We start from the raw sequence: 21,549 nt of genomic DNA, 5'->3' as shown, positions 1-21,549 counted from the left end.
GTAAAGAGTTATGGCTAATTGAATATGGAACTCCTGCTTAATCAGATAACTGCTCTGCTATTTCCAAATGAAATGCCATTTCCATACCATCTGAAAATGGCCCGTTTTATTGGTAACCAGAGAAAACAATATAAACTGTAAATAACATTAAGTGCTCTGTTTACCCATTCCAGGCACCGAAGTAGCAGGGGATCCAAGATGTCTTGGTAACACATTTGATGATAGGGCTGGAGTAACAGTCCTTTCTGGGGGTCCACCAGGGGCAGAACTGTCCTTTGGTGGTCCAGGAGATACTGGAACTTGTGGAGGAGGGCCCTGGTTAGGGCTTGCTGGTGTTGGAGAAAGGTTTCTTTGAGCTGCAGTTCGCTGACGAATCTCTGAGAAGAGTAAGTACACATTAGACTTAATTTCCAATATACCATATTAGCCAGTATAACAAACAATTTATATTTATTAAAATTTTACAGCCCCAAAAGGCATTGTAGTGTCAAAATTACTTACAATAATAAATCTATAATATGTGACATTGAAAACAAAGTACTCTATTTCTGAACTTATAGTTCAACTGTACATGTTTACACAACAAGCCATGATCTAAGTGTAGCTACTGATAGCACTTTACAAAACAAATCCAGTAAAATAAAATCACCCAATTATGTGCCATGTCTTTTTAAAGTAGTCTTCCTAATTATAATAAAGGAAAGAAAGTTTATCAGAATTAGTGAAAACTCCAAATTGCAGATTTGTTTTTCAAGATTTAAAAAACTAAAAACTAAGAGATAAGTGAATACGTATATTCTGGAATTATCAAAGTAATTAATCTAAGTAGTTATAGAAATGCTGAAAAAGTATTTTTACTATTAGGTACCACTTCCATTCTCCTTTATGGTATTGCTATCCTTTTGGCAAACTTGTTTTGGCCAAAACATTCAACAGATCTACTCCATATAAACAATGTTTCATCGTTAATAAATCTTAGCTTATAGTTACAGAAATTACAAGATTCTCTGTAACAGGGGTCAGCAAACATGCCAAATCCAGGCTGCCGCCTGCTTTTGTAGTTTTATTAGAACACAGGCCAGTTCTTTTGTTTACAGATTGTCTATGGCTGCTTTAGAAGAGTAGAGTAGTTGCAACAGAGACCATATGGCTCTCAGGGCCATTTAACTATATTTACTATCTGGCTCTTTACAAAAAAAGTTTCATGACTTGTACTCAGTAACATAAAATTGAATTCTATTATTCTCTATTCCCACCAATATTTTACTTGAATGTCAGTGGTAAGATTTCACATAAAGAAGCCGTTACACTTTCTCAATTCTACCTATCACAGTAAATCATCACAAATCCTCAATTAGTGAGCTGAAACTAAATAAGTTATTTTTATTTGGCACAAATAGTAAAAATACATATGTCCAGAAGCAAAACACTTGGACTCTATTTGACAGTTAAAGAATTTCATGAAAGTTCATTGCAACTGAAAGTACAGCTCTAGCGTCAGATCTTAGTTCATCCCAATCTAGTCTACTAGCTAAGAACTGGGGCCCTGCAGTCAGAAAGATTTGATTGGAATCCTGGCTCTGGCTACATGACTTCAGATAGGTTACTTAACTTTGATAAACCTGTTATTTTATCTGTAAAATTAGGATAATAATATTAACTAATATAATTGTTATGAGAATTAAATATGATAATGTCTGTAAACCGATAGCTCACATTTAATGAATACTTATTTCAGATATCAGTTTTTGTACACAACTAAGTATTTTCAAATGATTTTAGCTAAAATTACTGGGATCAACTAATTTTCCATTGGTTCACAATTTAGTGTTTAACCAAGCCATGGCAATAATAAATTATAAGCACAGTATCATTATATAAATGGAACCATCTTTATATTTTGCTACTTTCCATGCAATTTATATAGAAAATTTCAGCTGTTACCTGAACAAATCATATCCTAACATCTGCAAATTAGCTGCTAACTTTATTTTTTACTCACAAGGAGCACCTTAATAGGTGGTTGCATACTAGGAAAGCCATTAAATGCTGCAAAAGGTACTGAAATCAATAAAATCACATTAGGATTTGATAATTTAATTGCTCATTTAAAAATAAGGTATCAAATACTGTAAATCATTTTTCAGCCAACTTTCAGGTAAAGCATAACTCAAAAAGTGGCATTTTTCTTCCAGATAAATAAAAATTTAGCATTTATTAGACTACATAAAAGCAGCTATTATCCTTCCTCTTCACGAAGACTTGAGACTACTTCCTCTAAATGTGCACTTACCCAGTGAAAATTACCTGAAATGCTTTTACTATCACTAGTACACCACTGAAAGGAGACTAGCTAACAAAGGACACCGTGTCAAGCATTCCATAAAAGAGACGTACCTTAATAATTCTAAATCTAAATTTAGGCAAAGGGGGAAAATGTTATAGCAGAGTTACAAAAGGGAGAAAACGTAGTTTCATCATTTTCAAAGGAAAAGCAAGTATCAAGGGTTACAATATCTTCAATAGTTTAAAATAACAAGGTACCAAATCTATATTTGTCAAACTATTATAAAATATTCTGGTAGTCTCAATTTAAAATACCTCAGATTTATCTACTTTGAACTACTTGTGATTCATAAAGTTTTGTATTAATTACTCTAAAAAGTTTCCAGTACTCAACAAAATAGTCATATTAGATATGTCCAACATTTCCTGCCTTAAACATAAGATACAAAGCCCCCAAAAGAGCCACCAAGCATTCCACATGAATCTGGCAAAAAATCATAAGGAGCATGCCATAAGGTTAATTCTCAACCGGAGTATGTTTTAACACCCTCATCAATGATCAATGACCCAACAAAAATCATATTCACTGAGGATGATGACATGTCTACATTAGGTTTAAATTCAAAATGAAGCAAACAGACCCATTACCAAGCTCTTTTCAATGAGGTTATTAAGGGTTATGAATAAAGGTTGGTTAGTGGGTACAAAAATATAGTTAGGAGGAATAAGAGCTAGTGTTTGATAGTACAGTAGGGTGACTACAATTAACAATAATGTGTCATTCAAAATAGCTAGAAGAGAAGAATTGGAATGTTCTCAACACAAATAAAAGATAAATGAGGTGATAGATATCCCAATTACTTTGATTTAATCATTATAAATTGTATGCAAGTATTTACCCCCAAAAATATGTACAATTATATATCAATTAAAAATGAAGTAAATAGAACCCAAATGATATATTTTTAAAGCTACTATATTAAACAGAAGCTTAAATTAATGATAAAACAGCACAGCTGTGCAAAGCAAAGACTCTGGGATCAAAGGGTCATAATTTTAGCTCCACCCTGTTTACTAGATGTGTATGCTACCTTTTCCAAGTTGATGATATCACTCAGTTCAGCTTTCTCATAATGCGAATACTTACCTCTTATGGTTGTTGTAAAGATTAAATGAGAAAGTCAAGACAAAGAACTCAGCCAAAGCACATGCGAAGTACTTAACAGGCAATAACTATTAGCAGAAATAGGGCATATATAAGGTTCCAACGATTATAATAAATCAAAAACTAAGCAACCTAGAATTTCTAAGGCAATTATTTAAAATATATAGATACTAATTTACACATTAAATGTTTCCTTAAAGTTATTTGTGAAGTCGTTTAAATGTATAAATTCACAATTTATATAAAAACTTAAATGTATAATTCTAGCTTGCCATTAAATAATATTGGGATGAATGTTTTATAATACAAATACTTGTCCCTTAATTTATCAGATTTTTTAAATACTCTTTTTATACTGCTAGAAGGTTTTGTCTTTGTTCTATTATCAAGCTGTAGTAGGAAGAACACCATACAATAATTAGGAGGCCTGGATTTTCATCTAGCTAATAGTACCAGTTCCTTTATTATTTCCATAGGTTACTGAGGAACAGGTGGTGTTTGGTTACATGAGTAAGTTCTTTAGTGGTGATTTGTAAGATCTTGGTGCACCCATCACCCAAACAGTATACACTGCACCCTATTTGTAGTCTTTTATTCCCATCCCCTTCCTGCCCTTTCCCCTGAGTCCCCAAAGTCCACTGTGTCATTCTTATGTCTTTGCACCCTCATAGCTTAGCTGCCACTTATGAGTGTGAACATACGACGTTTGGTTTTCCATTCCTGAGTTACTTCACTTAGAGTAATAGTCTCCAATCTCATCCAGGTCACTGCAAATGCTGTTAATTCATTCCTTCTTATGGCTGAGTAGTATTCCATCATATATATGTACCACGGTTTCTTTATCCACTCATTGATTAATATATATATAAATATAAATATATATGATTATATATATAAATATAATATATATGAATATATATTTTATATAAATGAATTATATATATTATATATATAATTATATTATGATTACATATATATATAATAATATATATAAATATATATATATATAAAATAAATATATATGATTATTTTTTATTTATATATATATATCTTCCTTTTTTTATCCTCTTGTTGACATTGGTTGGTTCACATTTTGTGTTAAACATGTGTGTGCAAGTATCTTTTTCGTATAATGACTTCTTTTCCTCTGGGTAGAAACCCCGTAGCGGGATTGCTGGATCAAATGGTAGTTCTACTTTTATTTTTTGAGGAAATTTCCATACTGTTTTCCACAGTGGTTGTACTAGTTTACATTCCCACCAGCAGTGTAGAAGTGTTCCCTGTTCACCACATCCACACCAACATCTTGTATTTTTTTATTTTTTTATTATGTCCATTCTTGCAGGAGTAAGGTGGTATTGCATTTTGGTTTTGATTTGCATTTCCCTGATCATTAGTGATGTTGAGCATTTTTTCATGTTTATTGGCCATTTGTATATTTTCTTTTGAGAATTGTCTATTCATGTTCTTAGCCCACTTTTTGATGAGATTGTTTGTTTTTTCTTGCTCCTTATGTGAACTAAAACCCCACTAGATTCCAAATTTCCTTAATATGAGTGTTGGCAAAACTACAAAGGCAATATTCATATTTTCCCTAGCACTGGTCAAAGGCTTTCTGAACTACTGTGTCCAGTTCTAAGACTCATAAGAGAAAATTTCAGAAATTGGATTTTAGTAATGGGGTGGGGGAATCTTTACGCCTATTCACATATGCAGATGTGAAAACTCTTAGGGTGAATTTTGCTTTTTATAATTGTGAAAAAAATTATACTATAGTATAATTTTATACTATAGTACTATAGTTAGGGCACAGGGATATATTTTCAGGTAAATTTCTATTGTTTTCAGTTCTGTATTTTTTAACTTATTTGAATGTAATTCCTTTAAATAATCAAAATAATAAAGACACCTCTTCCTTCTACTTTCAAAACTTTCTGAAGTCTATGTTCACTGTATCTTCTGTTCACATCCACTCATACTAAGCTGCTCCAAATTCAGCTTCTACCCTATTTCGTTATTAAAATTGTACTCTCAATAGGTCAATGTCTTTTTATTGCTAAAAAACGACTTTATAACCTCTTTCTTCCTATAGAGGCAAAGCTTTTTGAAAAACAGAACAAAAAAAAACTTCTCTGCATTTCACTTCTTAACCCAACTCAATCTGGTTTTCGTGCTCCTTTTTAGCTACCACAGTATTACCCACCACTGAAAGTATCATTGCTTTGGTCACCAACAACGTTATAATACCACTACTAATGCTGCGTTATCATAGCTACTCTTTATTAAATCCCTATTTTCTGCTAGGAACCATGCTAGGCACTATATATGAATTTACTAATTTCATCTACTATTTATATCAATCCTTTGGGGTAACTCCTATCCCCAGTTTTCAAAAGAAGAAACCAAAGTTCAATGTCTAAGTAACTTGCTAAAATTCTCACAGTAAAATAAGAGATGGAGCCAGGATTCAAATTCTGGTTTTTATGACAAAAATGCCCATATTCTCTGTGTTATGCAACCTGTCAAATTCAAAGGCCTCATTTCAGTCTGCTACTTACTACCAATCTAGCTCTACTTCTGACTCTGATCATTCATTCTTTTTCCTGGGCTCCTCTTTCTTCATCTACCCTTAAATGTCAATGTTCCCTGTAGTTCTGTCTTAGGTGCTCTTACTCTATTTTCTCTCTCTGGGCAATTTCACTCAATCTCACATTCCAATAATAATCACCTATGCCTCCCCATTATTTCTAATCTGTATATCCATAACCTCAACCTTTCTCCTGAGCTCCATATGAAATAATCAACTACCTATGAACCTCAGCATCTTGCTATAACTCCCATTCAACAGATCCAAAAGTAAATTTATTATCGTCTACAGAAACCAGTATTCCAATTATGTTCTTTATCTGGCTTAACATACTAACACCTAAGCAGTTGTCCAAACAAAAACCTAGGTCCCATCTTGATTCTTCCTCCCACCCCCAACCCCTGCCCCGCTTTCCAAATCTATTGCCTGTATCAATCCACGCCTGAATTATCTCTTAAATCTCTTCTTTTTCCTTAACGCTATTGCTGTAACCTTATCTAGTACAGGCCTTTATCTTTTAACTATATTAGATGATATTCCTAACTGATCTCTATGGCTCAGTCATATTCTCTCCAATCCAACATAACCTCCATGTTACCAAAAAAAAAAAAAGTATTCTTCGTAAAATGCTAACGATGTAAAATTCAAAGCCTCCACTGACTTTATATGTTGTGTATAAGATAAAGTCCTGAACTCCAGAACTATACTACATAATGATGCAGAAAAAGCCCTTCATAATTTGATCCCTTCTTCATATGAACCCTACCTTCCTTTTTCAGGGACATGGCAATATTTGTAGTACCTTGAGGTGCCAAGTTGTTTCTCTCTTCCAGTCCTTGCACATGGAGTAAATCCTTTACCTGAAGAGTACTTTTTCAATCCTATTCTCACAGCAAATTATTATTAAAAGTTATAATGCACTGTAATTCGTGCCTACCTTCATTTTGATCCTTAGCATACTATTTATTTACATGTGTATACCCCTTTTAATCAAAAGCTAACAAGCAGGAACTACATCTCTGCAGACACATGATGTGGGAAAGGTAACTGGTACAGAGTATGAGCTTAATAAACACCTATGAAATGAATCTATTTTCCTCTTGCATTTCAATGTTAAATTTCCAACTGCCTATTACCCAACTTATTTGGAGTGATAAACAGGAAAATGGCTTCTCAAAAATGTCCCCATTTTCCTGTCCATTCTGTAAATATGTTACATGCAAGGCAGATAAAGATTGCAGATAGAATTAAGATTGCTAATCAGCCTGCTGCATTTAGAATCTCAGCTAACTTCAGGAGTCCATACAAAAAAGCTATCTTTAAGCAGAAAGTTTTCTATTAATAATAATATATACTACTTGCCAGCCTTTAGTTGAGTTTATTCTTTTGTTCTGCTTTTCAAATTAAAAATACATTTTGCTTTATAGTTCTTTGTCTTAACATTTACTTTCCTTTATCACCTTAATAATTTATTTTTGATCTGGCCTAACTTCTAGCAATCTCAACATTAAACAACATAAACCTTGCAGTTCACCAAGGTCCTATTTGGTAAATTACTATTTTATAACATTTAAACAAAATACAGCAATGCCAAAATAAATGTTTACTTTTATTTTCTTCAACTCATTTATTAAGCAACCACTAAGAGTAAAACACCAGTATAAGCACATTGAAGGGGATTCAGAGTTGCATATAGAGGTAGCAAGCTATCTTTAAGACAAGAAAAACAAACTCACTAAATATTCTAATACAAGCTAAATGCCATATAATGGGAGCCAACAAAGTACTATACAGTGAAGTGAGGACTTCACAAGAAGTGAGGACTGACAACTTAGTCATCTAGATGGGCTGAGGAAAGGGTTTACAGTGATGATGGCATTTGAGATAAACAATGAAAACTGGACTGGGATAGAAATGCCTTTGTTATCTATATTAAAGTACATGTGGCAGTTTTAAAATAAGACTCCAAAATCCTTTGATTCTCCTTTCAACAAACGAGAGCAGAGGATGCCTGTGTACCCTCCCCTTGAAATTGTACTCTGACTTTGACAAAGAGAACAAAGTTGTGCCAGAATCCAGGACTTTTTGTCTCCTATGCTCCTTGGTCTTGGAACCTGCTACCAGGGAAGAGTAAACTCAAGTGACCCGAGAGAGAAGTCCATGTGGAGAAGAAACAACAGCCAGCACCAACTTGACAGCTGTGTAAACCACCTTGATAGTAGATCCTCTGGCTCAGTAAAGTAGCTCTAACTGATATGAGACACAGATAAGCTGTTTCCACCAAACCCTAGCCAAACTGCAAATTTCATGAGCAAAAAAAGAATGCTGTGTTAAATAACTAAATTTTAGGATGGTTTGTTATATACTAAACAATTCTAACAGTATAAATTTGATACTTATGTAAAGAACATCCAAATTTCTTACAAGGCAAATTTATTAAGGTGAATCTATTATTTTATAAGGCATTTTTCAGATTCTCTTAATCAAACACATCCCCAAAAAAACAGCAAAATATAAAGTATTGCTCCATTTGGTATAAAGATCAAAAAAAGATCTATAATTTCTACTTAATTTTCAATACATGCTATGGAACACAAGTGAGTAAACTCTAAAACCTACTGAAATAAGTTGTACTCTATTTGCTAAAACCATTAAATGTCTCTGCAAAAATAACTGATTTTGAATTTAGCTGTGGCAAGATACAATTGGCTTTTGTTACATTTCATTAGTAAAGGTGCAGGGTTGAGTACAAAAGGCAAAAGACAATGGATAGGTGGTTTCCTCCTAGAAAACAATAGGAGGGTCAGTTAAGGATTTGTTTTTAGGCTGGGCGTGGTGATTAAGGCCTGTAATTCTAGCACTTTGGGAAGCCGAGGCTGATGGATCGCTTGAGCCCAGGAGTTCGAGACCAGCCTGGGCAACATAGTGAAACCCCATCTCTACAAAAAGTTAAAAAATTACCTGGGCATGGTGGTACATACTTGTAGTCCCAGCTACTCAGGAGGCTGAGGTGGGAGGATGGCTGGAGCCCAGGATATTGAGGTCGCAGTAAGCCATGATGACACCACTGCACTCCAGCCTGGGTGACAGAGTGAGACCATGTCTTCAAAAAAAAAAAAAGATTCATTTTTAGAGCACCCTCCAAAAATCTAATCATTCTCCCTATTTCAATCATTCACTCCTATGGTGATAACCTATTCCTACAACTTTGCAACCAGAAATAACTGATCCCCTCTCAGGTTTAAGCATCCTGTTCTCCAACCACACTAACCTCTCAGCTTACCTCCTCCAACTGCAAGATCTATAACCCATTAATTATTAATTATTAATAGGTCAGTGAACATTTTTGGAAAGAGTCACATAATAAACATTTTAGGCTTTGCAGACCACACAAGGTCCTGTTGCATATTCTTACTCTTTATTTTTTAGAATGCTTTGAAAATGTGAAAACATTCTAAGCTGAAGAGCCATAAAACACAGGTCTTGGCCCACATTTGCAGGCTGCAGTTTGTGGATTCCTGTATTAACACTACCAACACCTTTTGACTGTCCATCACTACCACTCATGTCTTTATTTCCCTCATAATCATCTTAAATTCCATAATCCATTGTTATAATGGCTCACCTACAAACAACTTCAGCTCCTGGCCCCCTTTATCAAATTATCTAGTACATTAGGCAGAACCCCAACCCTGGTTAAAACCAACCATTTGCCTACTCCATGCTGGCACCTACGCGGGTGACTGTAACTGGAAAAGCATACAGAATCCTGCATTAAATTTATGACTATTCATTTTAAGTAGCCTTTAGAGTCCCCTGGCATTATTCCATACCTTTTCTTCAAGCCTCCAACATTATCTCCCCCAACCTCATCCTCACTAAGGAAATAGAGACACAATCAGAAAATTGGCTGGGCGCAGTAGCTCACACCTATAATCCCCAAACTTTGGGAGGCTGAGGAGGGCAGATCACTTGAGGTCAAGAGTTTGAGAGCAGCCTGGCTGACACGGTAAAACCCCGTATCTACTAAAACTACAAAAATTAGCCAGGTGTCATGGCGGGCACCTGTAATCCCAGCTACTCAGGAGGCTGAGGCAGGAGAATCACTTGAACCTAGGAGGCAGAGGTTGCAGCGAGCTGAGATCACGCCACTGCACTCCAGCCTGGGTGATATAGTGAGACTTCATCTCAAAAAAAGAAAACATCTCAAAAAAAGAACCCGACCACCTACCTATATCTGCCCATGTTCTCAGACTTTCCTCATTGCTAAAGATGAGCTATCACACACTTGTCAAAAGCCAACCTCTCCACTTGTATACGAGATCACATCCCCTCTTGCCTACTCATGGACAGTTCCAAATCAATTCTCCTTACTCTCTCCTCCATCATTAATTATTCCACATGGATACTACTGCAGATCATTCCAAGATGGCCAAATAGGAACAGCTCCGGTCTGCAGCTCCCAGCACGATCAACGCAGAAGACAGGTGATTTCTGGATTTCCAACTGAGGTACCTGGTTCATCTCACTGGGACTGGTTGGACAGTGGGTGCAGCCCACGGAGGATGAGCTGAAGCAGGGTGGGGCATCGCCTGACCCGGGAAGTGCAAGGGGTTGGGAGATTTCCCTTTCCAAGCCAAGGGAAGCCGTCACAGACACTACCTGGAAAATCGGTACACTCCCGCCCTAATACTGCGCTTTTCCAACAGTCTGAGCAAACCACACACCAGGGGATTATATCCCGTGCCTGGTTCGGCGGATCCTATGCCCACGGAGCCTTGCTCACTGCTGGCACAGCAGTCCGAGATCGAACTGCAAGGCAGCAGCCTGGTGTGGGGGAGGGGCGTCTGCCATTGCTGAGGCTTGAGTAGGTAAACAAAGGGGCCAGGAAGCTCGAACTGGGTGGAGCCCACCTTAGCTCAACCAGGCCTGGCTGCCTCTGTAGACTCCACCTCTAGGGGCAGCGCATAGTTGAACAAAAGGCAGCAGAAACTTCTGCAGACTTACACGTCCCTGTCTGACAGCTCTGAAGAGAGCATTGGTTCTCCCAGCACAGTTTGAGCTCTGAGAACAGCTCAAGTTCTGCCTCCTCAAGTGGGTCCCTGACCACTGTGTAGCCTAACTGGGAGACACCTGCCAGTAGGGGCCAACTGACACCTTAAACAGCCGGGTGTCCCTCTGAGACGAAGCGTCCAGAGGAAGGATCAGGCAGCAATATTTGCTGCTCTGCAGCCTCCACTGGTGATACCGAGGCAAACAGGGTCTGGAGTGGACCTCCAGCAAACTGCAACAGACCTGCAGCTGATGGTCCTGTTAGAAGGAAAACTAACAAACAGAAAGGAATAGCATCAACATCAACAAAAAGGACATCCACACCAAAACCCCATCTATAGGTCACCATCATCAAATACCAAAGGTAGATAAAACCACAAAGATGGGGAGAAAACAGAGCAGAAAAGCTGAAAATTCTAAAAACCAGAGCGCTTCTTCTCTTCCAAAGGATCGCAGCTCCTTGCCAGCAAAGGAACAAAGCTGGATGGAGAACAACTTTGACAAGTTGAGAGAAGAAGGCTTCAGAAGGTCAGCAATAACAAACTTCTCCAAGCTAAAGGAGGATGTTCCAACCCATCGCAAGGAAGCTAAAAACCTTGAAAAAAGATTAGACAGATGGCTAACTAGAATAAACAGCATAGAGAAGACCTTAAATGACCTGATGGAGCTGAAAACCATGGCACGAGAACTACGTGATGCATGCACAAGCTTCAGTAGCCAATTTGATCAAATAAAAGAAAGGGTATCAGTGATTGAAGATCAAATGAATGAAATGAAGCAAGAACAGAAGTTTAGAGAAAAAAGAGTAAAAAGAAACGAACAAAGCCTCCAAGAAATATGGGACTATGTGAAAAGACCAAATCTATGTTTGATTGGTGTACCTGAAAGTGATGGGGAGGATGGAACCAAGCTGGAAAACACTCTTCAGGATATTATCCAGGAGAACTTTCCCAACCTAGCAAGGCAGGCCAACATTCAAATCCAGGAAATACAGAGAACACCACAAAGATACTCCTTGACAAGAGCAACCCCAAGACACACAATTGTCAGATTCACCAAGGTTGAAATGAAGGAAAAAATGTTAAATGCAGCCAGAGAGAAAGGTCGAGTTACCCACAAAGGGAAGCCCAACAGACTAATAGTGGATCTCTCAGCAGAAACTCTATGAGACAGAAGAGAGTGGGGGTCAATATTCAACATTCTTAAAGAATTTTCAACCCAGAATTTCATATCCAGCCAAACTAAGCTTCATAAGTGAAGGAGAAATAATATCCTTTACAGACAGGCAAAGGCTGAGAGATTTTGTCACCACCAGGCCTGCCTTACAAGAGCTCCTGAAGGAAGCACTAAACATGGAAAGGAACTAACGGTACCAGCCACTGCAAAAACATGCCAAATTGTAAAGACTACCGATGCTAGGAAGAAACTGCATCAACTAACGAGCAAAATAACCAGCTAACATCATGATGACAGAATCAAATTCACACATAACAATATTAACCTTATATGTAAATGGGCTAAATGCCCCAATTAAAAGACACAGACTGGCAAATTGGATAAAGAGTCAAGACCCATCAGTGTGCTGTATTCAGGAAACCCATCTCACGTGCAGAGACACATATAGGCTTAAAATAAAGGGATGGAGGAAGATCTACCAACCAAATGGAAAACAAAAAAAGAGCAAGGGTTACAATTCTAGTCTGTGAGAAAACAGACTTTAAACCAACAAAGATCAAAAGAGACAAACAAGGCCATTACATAATCGTAAAGGAGTCAATTCAACAAGAAGAGCTAACTATCCTAAATATATATGCACCCAACACAGGAGCATCCAGATTCATAAGGCAAGTCCTTAGCAACCTACAAAGAGACTTACACTCCCACACAATAATGGGAGACTTTAACACCCCACTGTCAATATTAGACAGATCAACGAGACAGGTTAACAAGGATATCCAGGACTTGAACTCAGCTCTGCACCAAGCTGCCCTAATAGGCATCTACAGAACTCTCCACCCCAAATCAACAGAATATACATTCTTCTCAGCATCACATCGCACTTACTCCAAAACTGACCACATAGTTGGAAATAAAGCACTCCTCAGCAAATGTAAAAGAACAGAAATTATAACTGTCTCTCAGACCACAGTGCAATCAAATTAGAACTCAGGATTAAGAATCTCACTCAAAACCACACAACTACATGGAAAATGAACAACCTGCTCCTGAATGACTACTGGGTACATAAGGAAATGAAGGCAGAAATAAAGATGTTCTTTGAAACCAATGAGAACAAAGACACAACATATGAGAATCTCTGGGACACATTTAAAGCAGCATGTAGAGGGAAATTTATAGCACTAAATGCCCACAAGAGAAAGCAGGAAAGATCTAAAATCGACACCCTAACATCACAATTAAAAGAACTAGAGAAGCCAGAGCAAACACATTCAAAAGCTAGCAGAAGGCAAGAAATAACTAAGATCAGAGCAGAACTGAAGGAGATAGAGACACAAAAAACCCTTCAAAAAAATCGATGACTCCAGGAGCTGGTTTTTGAAAAGGCCAGCAAAATAGATAGACCACTAGCAAGACTAATAAAGAAGAAAAGAGAGAAGAACCAAATAGACACAATAAAAAATGATAAAGGGGATATCACCACCGATCCCACAGAAATACAAACTACCATAAGAGAATACTATAGACATCTCCATGCAAATAAACTAGAAAATCTAAAAGAAATGGATTAATTCCTGGACACATACACCCTCCCAAGACTAAACCAGGAAGAAGCTGAATCCCTGAATAGACCAATAACAGGCTCTGAAATTGAGACAATAATAGCCTACCAACCAAAAAAATTACAGGACCAAATGGATTCACAGCTGAATTCTACCAGAGGTACAAAGAGGAGCTGGTACCATTCCTTCTGAAACTATTTCAAACAATACAAAAAGAGGGAATCCTCCCTAACTCATTTTATGAGGCCAGCATCAGCCTGATACCAAAGCCTGGAAGAGACACAACAAAAAGAGAGAATTTTAGAACAATATCCTTGATGAACATTGATGCGAAAATCCTGAATAAAATACTGGCGAACTGAATCCAGCAGCACATCAAAAAGCTTATCCACGACGATCAAGTTGGCTTCACCCCTCGGATGCAAGGCTGGTTCAACATATGCAAATCAATAAACATAATCCATCACACAAACAGAACCAAAGACAAAAAACACATGATTATCTCAATAGATGCACAAAAGGCCTTCGACAAAATTCAACAGTCCTTCATGCTAAAAACTCTCAATAAACTAGGTATTGATGGGACGTGTCTCAAAATAATAAGAGCTATTTATGACAAACCTACAGCCAATATCATGCTGAATGGCCAAAAACTGGAAGCATTCCCTTTGAAAACTGGCACAAGGCAGGGATGCCCTCTCTCAGTACTCCTATTCAACATAAGGTTGGAAGTTCTGGCCAGGGCAATCAGGCAGGAGAAAGAAATAAAGGGTATTCAATTAGGAAAAGAGGAAATCAAATTGTCCCTTTTTGCAGATGACATGATTGTATATTTAGAAAACCCCATCATCTCAGCCCCAAATCTCCCTAAGCTGATAAGCAATTTCGCAAAGTCTCAGGATACAAAATCAATGTGCAAAAATCACAAGCATTCCTATACACCATTGCCAGACAAACAGAGAGCCAAATCATGAGCGAACTCCCATTCACAATTGCTTCAAAGAGAATAAAATACCTAGGAATCCAACTTATAAGGGATGTGAAGGACCTCTTCAAGGAGAACTACAAACCACTACTCAACGAAATAAAAGAGGACACAAACAAATAGAAGAACATTCCATGCTCGTGGATAGGAAGAATCAATATCGTGAAAATGGCCATACTGCCTAAGGTAATTTATAGATTCAATGCCATCCCCATCAAGCTACCAGTGACTTTCTTCACAGAATTGGAAAAAACTATTTTAAAGTTCACATGGAACCAAAAAAGAGCCCGCATTGTCAAGACAATCCTAAGCAAAAAGAACAAAGCTGGAGGCATCACACTTCCTTACTTCAAACTATACTACAAGGCTACAGTAACCAAAACCGCATGATACTCGTACCAAAACAGACATAAAGACCAATGGAACCGAACAGAGGCCTCAGAAGTAACACCACACATCTACAACCATCTGATCTTTGACAAACCTGACAAAAACAAGAAATGGGGAAAAGATTCCCTATTTAATAAATGGTGCTGGGAAAACTGGCTAGCCATATGCAGAAAGCTGAAACTGCATCCCTTCCTTACACCTTATACAAAAATTAATTCAAGATGGATTAAAGACTTAAATGTTAGACCTAAAACCATAAAAAGCCTAGAAGAAAACCTAGGCAATACCATTCAGGACACAGGCATGGGCAAGGACTTCATGACTAAAACACTAAAAGCAATGGCAACAAAAGCCACAATAGACAAATGGGATCTAATTAAACTAAAGAGCTTCTGCACAGCAGAAGAAACTACCATCAGAGTGAACAGGCAACCTACAGAATGGGAGAAAATTTTTGCAATCTACCCATCTGACAAAGATATCCAGAATCTACAAAGAACTTAAACAAATTTACAAGAAAAAAATCAAACAACCCCATCAAAAAGTGGGCAAACGATATGAACAGACGCTTCCCAAAAGACATTTATGCAGCCAACAGACACATGAAAAAATGCTCATCATCACTGGTCATCAGAGAAATGCAAATCAAAACCACAATGATGTACCATCTCACACCAGTTAGAATGGTGATCATTAAAAAGTCAGGAAACAACAGGTGCTGGAGAGGATGTGGAGAAATAGGAACACTTTTACACTGTTGGTGGGACTGTAAACTAGTTCAACCATTGTGGAAGTCAGTGTGGCGATTCCTCAGGGATCTAGAACTAGAAATACCATTTGACCCAGCCATCCCATTACTGGGTATATACCCAAAGGATTATAAATCATGCTACTATAAAGACACATGCACATGTATGTTTATTGTGGCACTATTCACAATAGCAAAGCCTTGGAACCAACCCAAATGTCCATCAGTGATAAACTGGATTAAGAAAATGTGGCACATATACACCATGGAATACTATGCAGCCATAAAAAATGATGAGTTCATGTCCTTTGTAGGGAGATGGATGAAGCTGGAAACCATCATTCTGAGCAAACTATCACAAGGACAGAAAACCAAATACCACATGTTCTCACTCATAGGTGGGAAGTGAACAATGAGAACACTTGGACACAGAGTAGGGAACATCGCACACCAGGGCCTGTCGTGAGGTGTAGAGAGGGGGGAGGGACGGCATTAAGAGAAATAGCCAATGTAAATGATGAGTTAATGGGTGCAGCACACGAATATGTTACATGTATACATATGTAACAAACCTGCATGTTGTGCACATGTACCCTAGAACTTAAGGTATAATAAAATAAATAAAATTGAATTATAGCAAAAAAATATACTATTGCAGACTAAAGTGATGCATGATGTCTTCTATTTAATAACCTTACTAAAATGCCAAGAAAACAGAGATTACTTACACCTGCCTGATGCATTTTCCAATATACATACCATCCCTGCTACAATGGTCAATCAAGCCAGATAGACAAAATGAAACATAAACCCTGATATGGCTTGGCTCTGTGTCCCCACCCAAATCTCATGTCGAATTATAATTCCCAGTGTTTGGGGAGGGACCTGGTTGGAGGTGATTGGATGATGGGGATGGATTTCCTCCTTGCTGTTCTCATGATAGCGAGTGAGTTCTCATGAGACCTGTTTGTTTAGAAGTGTGTAGCACTTCCCCTTTTGTGCTGTCTCTCCTACTCCTCCATGTAGGACATACTTGCTTCCCCTTCACCCTTCCGCCATGATTGTAGGTTTCCTGAGGCCTCCCAGCCATGCTGCCTGTACAACCTGCAGAACTGTGAGTCAATTAAACCTCTTTTCTTCATTTAAAAAAAAAAAAAAAATTCACGTCTTCTGGGAGATTTGCAGTAACACACGAACATGCTATCTTTTCTCTCGTACAGTAAGCTCACCTGCACTCAAGAAATGCTTGCCCCTCCAGTTACTCATTTCTCTACCCCTTTTTACTCAAGAGTTGTCTCATTCTCAAGTTTTCTACTCCCATCCTTTCTAACCAGGCTTTTGCTCCCATCCTTTTACTAAAACTGTTCTTTTCAAGGTCACCAACAGCCTCCTTATTGCTACAATCAGTGGTCAATTCTTGACCCTCAACTTGCTCAGCAGCAGTATTTGTCACAGATGATCACTACCTTGAAACATTCTCTTCACTTAGTGTCCAGGCTCCATACTCTCCTGGATTACCCATGTCACTGGCCACTTCTTCTCAGTCTCTGTTCCTGGTTCTTCTTCCTTATCCTAACATCTTAACGCAAGAGTATGCTAAAGCATGACCCTTGGTCCTCTCATCTTCTTCCTCTGTAGTAACTTCCTTGGTAGCCTCATCCAGTCTCACTGTTTTAATGCCATCCACATACTAATGACACCCAAACTTGTATATCCAGCCCAGATAATTCCTGTTTGCCAGACACATATTCGACTGCTTTCTTGAAATCTCTAGTTGGATGTCTAATAGGTATCTCAAACATAACATGTCCAAAATCAACCCTGTTCTTCACCACTCCATCTCAGACTCCCTCCAAAAAGTGTTTCTCTTGCACTTTCCACCATCTCAGTAAATGGCAATTCCATCTTTCCAGTTACTCAGGCCAAAATCTTTAAGGTCATCCTTGACTCCTCCTTCTCTGACTCCATATCCAATGCGTCAATAAATCTTTTGGATTCTATTTTAAAAATATATAAAGAATCTGACTATTTCATAAACCACCTTAAGCTGGAGTGAAGAGAAAGAGGAAATTCAGTTTTCAAAAATATAAAAAATTAGTTTGTTTGTTTTTGAGACACAGTCTTGCTCTGTTGCCCAGGATGGAGTGTAGTGGCACAATCTCGGTTCACTGCAAACTCCACCTCCCGGGTTCAAGTGATTCTCCTGCCTCAGCCTCCCGAGTAGTGGGATTACAGGTACCCACCACCACGCGTGGCTAATTTTTGTATTTTTAGTAGAGACGGGGTTTCACCATGTTGGCCAGGCTGGTCTTGAACTCCTGACCTCAGTCATCCGCCCACCTTGGCCTCCCAAAGTTCTGGGATTACAGGCGTGAGCCACCATGCCTGGCCTAGTTAATTATTTTTAAAAACCACCTCCAATATTACTATCCAAGGTCCAAACCAACCTTGTCCAACCCATGGCCCACAGGCTGCGTGTGGCCTAGGATGGCTTCGAATGTAACCAAACACAAATTTGTAAATTTTCTTAAAACATTATGAGATTTGCTTTTTTTTTTTTTAGCATCAGCTATCATTAGTGTTAGTGTATTTTATATGTAGCTCAAGACAATTCTTCCAGTGTAGCCTAGGGATTGGATATCCCTGGTCTAAGCCATCATCAAATGCTTTCTTACATTACTGCAGTAGCTTCCTAATTAATCTTCCTGCTTTCACTTTTGCTCCCTCTGCAGCCTCTTCTCAATACAGTAGACTTCCTTTTAAGACATCATTGAGACCATGTCAATCCTCTGCTCAAAACAAAACAAAATTTCTTAGAAAAAGAAAAAATCTAATTGAGAACTGAAGTTTTTGCAATGGTCCACATCCTACAAAGGCCCTACAAGAGATGATCCCTTGTTACTTTTCTCACTGCCACTCTTCCTACTCTCCCCCTTGCTAGTCTAGTCCAGTCATACAGGCCTCCCTGTTATTCTACAGACATGCTCTTCACTCAGGGTCTTTGCACTTACTGATTCCTCTATCTGGAATGTGCTTCCCTCAGGTATCTAAATGGCTCATACTCTCATTTCTTTCATCAAATGTCACCTTATCAATGAGGTGTTCCCTGACAATCCTATTTTAAATTACAACCTGCCCTCACTCAGGGTACTCCCTATTCACCATACTTTCTTTATTTTCTCCTAACAATAATGTACTGTCTACCTATCTCCTGACTCCCCACAAAGGGAGAGAAACGTTTTTCACTGTTTTGTTCACTACTGTATCACCAGGGCCTAAAATGTACCTGGCAGATAGCACTCAGTAAACATTTATTGAAAAAAAAAAAAAAAAAGAATAAATCAGACAGTAGTGCATAAAAATGAAATTTAGTTCTGTATACCAATTAAAACCTTAAAGACAAGTTTAATTTTCACCAGCTCCAAATATCTAGATTTCTTTAGAAATCTACAGAAATTATTCAGGAATTTACACTGTGGCAAATTCTATTTTTCACTTACATCCAAACTATTATATTTTAATCTACTAAAGACATTAAGTCTTTCCATCTCCCAGTCTATAATTTCTACAGAACTAGAATACTAAGCATCTAAGCAGAAAATAATTCCATTTAATGTGTGTATATACATATGTTTACTTTTATGTTTGGTTATTCCTTCATATCAAGTGGTGGCCCTGATTTTCTAAGATTAAGTACCCATAGATAAAAATTCCTTATAGAAAAGAGTTGGGGCAAAACTGTCAAAGTCATCAAAAATAAGGAAAGTCTGAGAAACTGTCAGAGCCTAAAGAAGTCTAAAAAGACAACAGAATGTAATGTTGTATCTGGATGGGATCCTAGAACTAAAAAGACATCAGATAAAAACTACGGAAATATGAATAAACTATGGACTTTAGTTAACAATAAAGTATCAAACTGTAACAAATGTACCACATGTTAATATAAGAGAAACTTAGCACATGAGTAGGTGGGAGTATTTATATTATCTTTGCTATTTTTGTATACATCTAAAATTATCCTAAAAAATAAAGTCTATTAAGGGGTGAGAGTGTAGGGACTAGGTTAGTTGAGGGTAACTGTCTGGTAAACATACTCCTTTTAGTGTTAAACCTCAGCAAACCAAAGAATCCTATCCTCAAAATGTATAATCAATAATATTCATCATGAACAACTTAATAACAAAAAATAAAAAGAAAGATGCCTAGTACACATGAATCAAAGTTCTGGTTCAGCAATCATGCAGGAGAGTTACTAAGATAAGGCTATCACAATCAGATTCATTTTGGAAAGATCTTTTCAAGGGCACATACATACAATACATATATCTTTTAGTATTTCTTTTCCACTTTCTATTGTTTAAGTTTAGAAACACGCTAAATTCTAAAAACAATAAGAAAGAAAAAGAGAGAACAGTGGTTCAGCAAAAAAATAAAGACCTGACTTCAAATTCATGGAAATATGGAAATTAAACAAAATTAATGACTAAGTCATCTACAGAAATGATAGCAACTAAGAGATATTCAACACGAGTAAATTAAACACAAAACTAAAGTATAATTCTCAAAAAGTAGAATAAAGCTGGGATATAATTTAGAATTTTTTAAAAGTTAAGAAAAAATTCCATTCAGTATAATATTGGCTGTGGGTTTGTCATAGATAGCTCTTATTATTTTGAGATATGTCCCATCAATACCTAATTTATTGAGAGTTTTTAGCATGAAGGGTTGTTGAATTTTGTCAAAGGCCTTTTCTGCATCTATTGAGATAATCATGTGGTTTTTGTCTTTGGTTCTGTTTATATGCTGGATTACATTTATTGATTTGCATATGTTGAACCAGTCTTGCATTCCAGGGATGAAGCCCACGTGATCATGGTGGATAAGCTTTTCGATGTGCTGCTGGATTCGGTTTGCTAGTATTTTATTGAGGATTTTTGCATCAATGTTCATCAAGGTTATTGGTCTAAAATTCTCTTTTCTGGTTGTGTCTCTGCCAGGCTTTGGTATCAGGATGCTGGCCTCATAAAATGAGTTAGGGAGGATTCCCTCTTTTTCCTTTTTTTTTTTTTAATTTTTATTTTATTATTATACTTTAGGTTTTAGGGTACACGTGCACAATGTGCAGGTTTGTTACATATTGATTAGAATAGTTTCAGAAGGAATGGTACCAGCTCCTCCTTGCACCTCTGGTAGAATTCGGCTGTGAATCCATCTGGTCCTGGACTTTTTTTGGTTGGTAAGCTATTGATTATTGCCACAATTTCAGTGCCTGTTATTGGTCTATTCAGAGATTCAGCTTCTTCCTGGTTTAGTCTTGGGAGGGTGTATGTGTGGAAGCATTCCCTTTGAAAACTGACACAAGACAGGGATGCCCTCTCTCACCGCTCCTATTCAACATAGTGTTGGAGGTTCTGGCCAGGGCAATCAGGCAGGAGAAGGAAATAAAGGGCATTCAATTAGGAAAAGAGGAAGTCAAATTGTCCCTGTTTGCAGATGACATGATTGTATATCTAGAAAACCCCATTGTCTCAGCCCAAAATCTCCTTAAGCTGATAAGCAACTTCAGCAAAGTCTCAGGATACAAAATCAATGTAC

General features: G+C 37.5%; 1 protein-coding gene across 6 annotated transcripts in view; it reads right to left on the bottom strand.

Annotated features, from left to right (window-relative positions):
• The window catches only part of LNPK (lunapark, ER junction formation factor), a 120,711-nt gene that overhangs the window by 18,187 nt on the left and 80,975 nt on the right, over positions 1-21,549 (bottom strand). For all 6 annotated transcript variants that reach the window (XM_058440936.1, XM_058440922.1, XM_058440930.1 and 3 more), the window contains one exon: positions 165-377. In XM_058440936.1, the coding sequence (XP_058296919.1) occupies positions 165-377 (213 nt within the window). The remainder of the gene's footprint in view (positions 1-164; positions 378-21,549) is intronic.

The sequence above is a fragment of the Hylobates moloch genome, unplaced genomic scaffold (genome assembly GCF_009828535.3).
Source record: "Hylobates moloch isolate HMO894 unplaced genomic scaffold, HMol_V3 SCAFFOLD_1, whole genome shotgun sequence".
NCBI classification, from domain to species: Eukaryota; Metazoa; Chordata; class Mammalia; order Primates; family Hylobatidae; genus Hylobates; species Hylobates moloch.
Note: the sequence above shows the minus strand (reverse complement) of the source record. Positions and strands in the feature narration are given on the sequence as shown.